General features: G+C 36.0%; 1 protein-coding gene across 1 annotated transcript in view; it reads right to left on the bottom strand.

The window, feature by feature from the left end:
- Positions 1-3,134: 3,134 nt before the first annotated feature.
- The window catches only part of LOC127835095 (uncharacterized), a 2,764-nt gene continuing 570 nt past the window's right edge, over positions 3,135-5,328 (bottom strand). Inside the window, exon 2 of the mRNA XM_052361358.1 lies at positions 3,135-4,025. Coding sequence (XP_052217318.1) covers positions 3,198-4,025 — 828 coding nt within the window. The 3' untranslated portion in view covers positions 3,135-3,197. The remainder of the gene's footprint in view (positions 4,026-5,328) is intronic.

Here is a 5,328-nt window from a genome sequence, read left to right as displayed (position 1 = left end):
AATGAATATTTTTTAAATATAGCATGTTTAAATATATAGATGTAACAGCTAATACATTTGCAATTCTGCAACCACGTAAGTTATGTTATTAAAAAAGTACAAGTAATCAGATAGTTATATAGTACATCAAATTCTTATCCCTCAAGCAAAGGATCTTTTTGATTGATTTTTCATCTATTTAAAAAACATATCTTTAAGTTAATCCGTCTACACAAGTAATCAACTATAATACATCGCAAACGCAAATCAATGAAACCGGAAGAGTCTCGCCATCAAGCTCAATCGTTTCTAAATTTCGCAATTTATCAATCAATGACATGTATTTAAATAACCTGGTAATTGCCTGGCCCTTAAAACCAGAATTACCCGTTGTATCCATTAGTTAAGGTAAACATAATACAAAAAAGCAAATAAGACATATCTGATGATTTAAAATAAAATCAATCACACATCGATCTCCCCTCCTTGGAAAGGAATCAGGCGTCGAATCGTTCAATACGTTTGAGTTGTCATCTGGACATGAAAAACAACCGGACCACTTAACAGTCACATGTTCACTGTAATGAACTTAAAATTTAGCATGTATAATGAAACCATTTTCCAAATAAATGATACATTTGTTAAAATCTGTATCTATACTCTCTAAACACCGTCTTGTGAAATTATTTACTTTATCGAAACGGTGATCACAACATGGCAGCACAATCATTTTTTATGAATAAACCAATCAATACACATGAAATTAGTTAACAATGCTTTCATTTCCAGAAGAACCTTTTGCCAGTAAATAATCGGGTGCATACCAGCCGCTTTTATGCTAAATGTCTTAATATTAAGAACTGATAGTTGACAATCAAATGCAATTAAGAAATAATTCGTGTACGTTATAGTTTGTTGTCGAATAACCCACGGCCGGAAGTTTAGATGCGTAGGGATTAAATCACGAGTGCGAAGCACGAGTGATTTGAAACCACGCATGTAAACTTCCGGCCGTGGGTTATTCGACAACAAACTATAACGTACACGAATTATTTCGATTCTAACACGATTTTTACTATAGATTTATAGAATGTATCTTATTTTTCTTGCATACTATTTTATGTGAAGCTCCGCCCATAAAAATAGCTTTCGGCTGTTCTGTCGATCAGATCTCCGCCCTCAATAACAGCCAAACTGGATGGAAAAAAAACATTTCATTTCTCACGTTTGGTTAACTAAGAACAACAGCAACTTGCGTAAACTAACATGTTTTCACTAACGCAAGAGTGTTAAATCTACAAGAAAACAACTCCGATTCGAACTTCAGCCATTTTAGTATCGAAGCAGCAGACTAACACCGTGGGAAATTGGGTCAATTTTACGCATTCTGTTCATAGCGTAGTAGTTTGTCACGTGACTTTCATTCATAAAATACCGGATTATTACGCTGGTGGAAAATGTATCGGCATGTTTTGTTTAGCTCAGCGCGTGCTTTCAGTGTATAAGCTCCGCCCATAAGTTATTGCAGAATAACCCACGCTTGATTTCCTTCTTTGTCTATAGAAAACAAGTCAAGTGCCGTGTTAGAATTTGATATAATCAAATTCGAACCCACCTTTAAGATGATTTATTTAAGTTCACACATTTAAAATGATTCAGCTGATTATCGATAGAACATGGCTTGGTTTCTAGTATAAACGTGTGTACAAAAAAAGAAACGATTCTCGTATTTTAAGGACGTCACGGGATCACTACAAGGACAAAATAATAAGTGATTGAATGTTTAACGTGACGGTAATTGTGTACACACAAAGTAACTTTCCCGCCGTAATGAACTCCTATTGACACATAAACAATAATCCGAGACGGATTTTATTATCCGCTTATGTACTTTCTGTCTACAATTAAGTGCTGGAAACTTCCCCGCTGTTTCTGAACATAGTAAAATATTGGCTTGTCTATAGGCGTGATTTAGGAGTCGGAAGTGAAGCTTTATTGAGCAAAAACTCAAAACCACAGTAAATTGGAAGTATAACCAGCATTAACTGAATTTAACGCATTAACTAACAGCAGACATGCAATCAATGTTAGTGCTTACTTTAAAATGGGACTTAAATTCTCTTGAAAAATAGATATTGTTGACTAGAGTCTATTATAAATTAAGAGCATGGGTGCCTTTAAAAACCAGTGTTTAGATTTAAGTATTTATTTTAATTTGTTCAAACTCCCTGCGTGTCTTTTACACAAAACATAAAGTGATAAAATATTCGATAGTTTCAAATCCGCCTAAAATTCGTTACATTGCTCCTGTAGCAAAGTGTGAAACATTGAACATAGAAAGGCGTGGTATGCATGGGAGTTAATTAATACGTCGGATTGGGTGCTCCGGTTGTCATCCCTGTTAGGTAATACCCAAGGTGAGTATTCCTACTTTACATACAGGGATCAGGATCACGTGACTTTAAGGGGTTCCTCCTTTTAAATGTAATGGATGTATACACAACGTTAAGTGGTGAATTATTTCAAATAACTTTTTAACATTATTTTTTTGCAGTCCGCACAGGCTAATCAGGGACGACACTTTCCATTTTTATGATATTTTTCGTTTCAAGAAAGTATATTATTTGCAACAAACAAAATTAGGCGTAACATTTCGCCCCTGATAAGCCTGTGTGGACTGCACATGCTAATCTGGGACGACACTTTACGAACATGCATTTAACCCCCTTTTCACAGCGCACGGCCCAATTACTGTGGCTTGCTTGTTGAAACCACTAATTACGATGGCTGGCAGTAACTTTAGTGACGTTAAACGCCAAAAAATACACATTTTAAGGCTTTTTGTTTTTTAATATGGTAAAAACTTATACGCCTGTTAATTCCGAGACTCGATTTTCTATAACCGAAATGTTGCATAATTCGCATTTACTTTTAATAATAAAAGCAAACATGTTGTCATATCGTGAACGTTATTTGACTTCTCACTTATACGATAACTAATTTTGCTACATTTAAACTTCGCCTATACCCATGATAATTCCTAGCGTCATGTAAATTGCTCACTGAAATGAAAGTAATTATTGTTATATCAACGAAATAATTGAAAATATATGATATCACAAAGAAATCGTTAATTGAAATGTATTAAACACATGCTTAATAATCATTTTATTACACTCTACTAACATTTTATCACGAAAGCACACCTTCAAGGTACGTTAGTTTTTTATGCTTAAGTTAACTAAAGACAGATCTTTCCCAACGCGCCCTATATTCAGTGTGTACAACACAATACATATCATACGTTTGAGGACTACTTTGAAATTGTCATTTAGGGGCCACGCAGTTATCGTCTCCAATATCTTAATGTCAAAATTGTCCTGAGAGAGTTCAACGAAGTTCCAGTCACCGACTTTCAGCTCCTGTCCAATCGCTCCAGCATCGTTTGCATTATCTGTTCCACCTTTTGGATCTTTGAAATGCTCATTCTTATCCTTATTGTCTACCGCTTCAATAATTTTCGCAGCAGACGTGTTTATCTTGCGACTTATTGCTGCAGCCTTCTGCTCCCGTGTAAGATCATCATTTTCATCATTGAAGCCAGTTTGGACATCATTCGCCGATGTCTCATCTTTAGTAGCAGACGCATCTATCGCCAATGTCGTCTGTTGATTCGAGGGATGGTTAGATTTACTCATACACTGACTAATAATGTCCTTACATTTCTCGAATGAAATCGAACTGCCCGCGGATTGATCAGAACTTGTATCTCTGTCCAGATCAACTTGCATCTTGTACATAATCGCCATCAGGACGTTGATACTTCGCTCGTCGGCGTCTGTGAATCCAAAATATTTCAAAGCCCGACGAAATGCTTGCTTCACCTCTTCTTTGTCTAGATGGTGCCACAGCATTTTCACGTCAGTGACGTCAGAATGTTGTGACGTCATTCTGGCGAGCAGGAAGTTGAAGAATATCTTCACGTGATCTAGAACGTCACGTGCTGTTAGGCCTGACTCGAGCATAATTTCCAGGACATCCCAACTCTGAAATGAACAAGAGGCATCATTAACCCATTATTGCCTAGTGGACTATCCCATCCTTCTAAGTTGGATCAATTTATTTCCAATATTAGGGATGTCTAGTATATTTATTTCTATATTTAGACAATTCTTACAGAAATTCCTTTAAGCAAACGGTCTACACCCAGATGAGACGCCGCATCATGCGGCGTCTCATCTGGGTTTACGCTGTTTGCAATGTCCTTTTTTCAGGACGCTAGGCATGAATGGGTTAACAAGCTCAATCGTCAACACACGAATTTGTTAAAATATTTTGTTACGTAACTTTGACCTCTAACTGCCTGATCTTAAAATCGAGTCCTTATTATTTTCGCCCATGTGAGCAGCATGGTAACTTGACATGATTAAATAGCAACACGTTCTTTGGACATCAAACGGATAGGAAATGGTCCGCGGGCTAAGGATCGATCTGCCGACCGACGCATATTTTCGAGATAATATACGCTCACCCTCGTCGAAGACTTTACAGCTTGTTTAGTGTTTTGTGGGACGTCATTATTATAATCTGAAAGGGATGTATTTCTTGCCAACCGATATGTAATCGTTTTGCAAAATGAAGCCCGACGGCGTTTGCCTGTAAATATGCTGAGGTGTGGGGCGAAAGCCTCCAAAATAAGTAAAACTATGTAATTCCGATTATGAAAATATTTAAAAAAAATAATATTAAATATATTAATCAAGCGCTTAAAGCCACACACCTTATTTGGCATCGCAAATTTAAGTATAAATAAGAAACATATTTTATCAATTCCAATGCCAAGAATATATCTGATGGTTACAAGTTATAAATCCGTCTTTTTTGCGCTTTACAACTTAAAAATAATCGCGTTTGTCGAAATGGACGTATACGTCTAGAAATCCTACTTTCGCTTTTAAAAGCAGTCCCGTTTGAAAAATAATAAATAACTTGCTAACTAGGCTATAGATTTAATTTTGTCTATGCCAATTAGAATATATCTGGTGGTTACAAGGTAAAAAGCTGTCTTTTTTGCGCTTAAAATCTTAAAAATATACGCGTTTGTCGAAATGAATGGACGTATACGTATAGAAATCCTACTTTCGGTTTTAAAAGCGGTAGTAGTGACTACGGTACCGTTTGAAAAATAATAAATTACCTGCTTACTAGGCTATAGATTTAATGACAATTTTGCACACTTTCAAATTACATCTTTATGTATTAATTAACAGGTATTTCATTTCAAAATCAGAGGCTTTAACGAAAATCACGCATAGTAGGTTTTTTTCCTCGATTTTAAGATCGCAGTTC

This window comes from Dreissena polymorpha, chromosome 6 (genome assembly GCF_020536995.1).
Source record: "Dreissena polymorpha isolate Duluth1 chromosome 6, UMN_Dpol_1.0, whole genome shotgun sequence".
Lineage (NCBI taxonomy): Eukaryota > Metazoa > Mollusca > Bivalvia > Myida > Dreissenidae > Dreissena > Dreissena polymorpha.
Note: the sequence above shows the minus strand (reverse complement) of the source record. Positions and strands in the feature narration are given on the sequence as shown.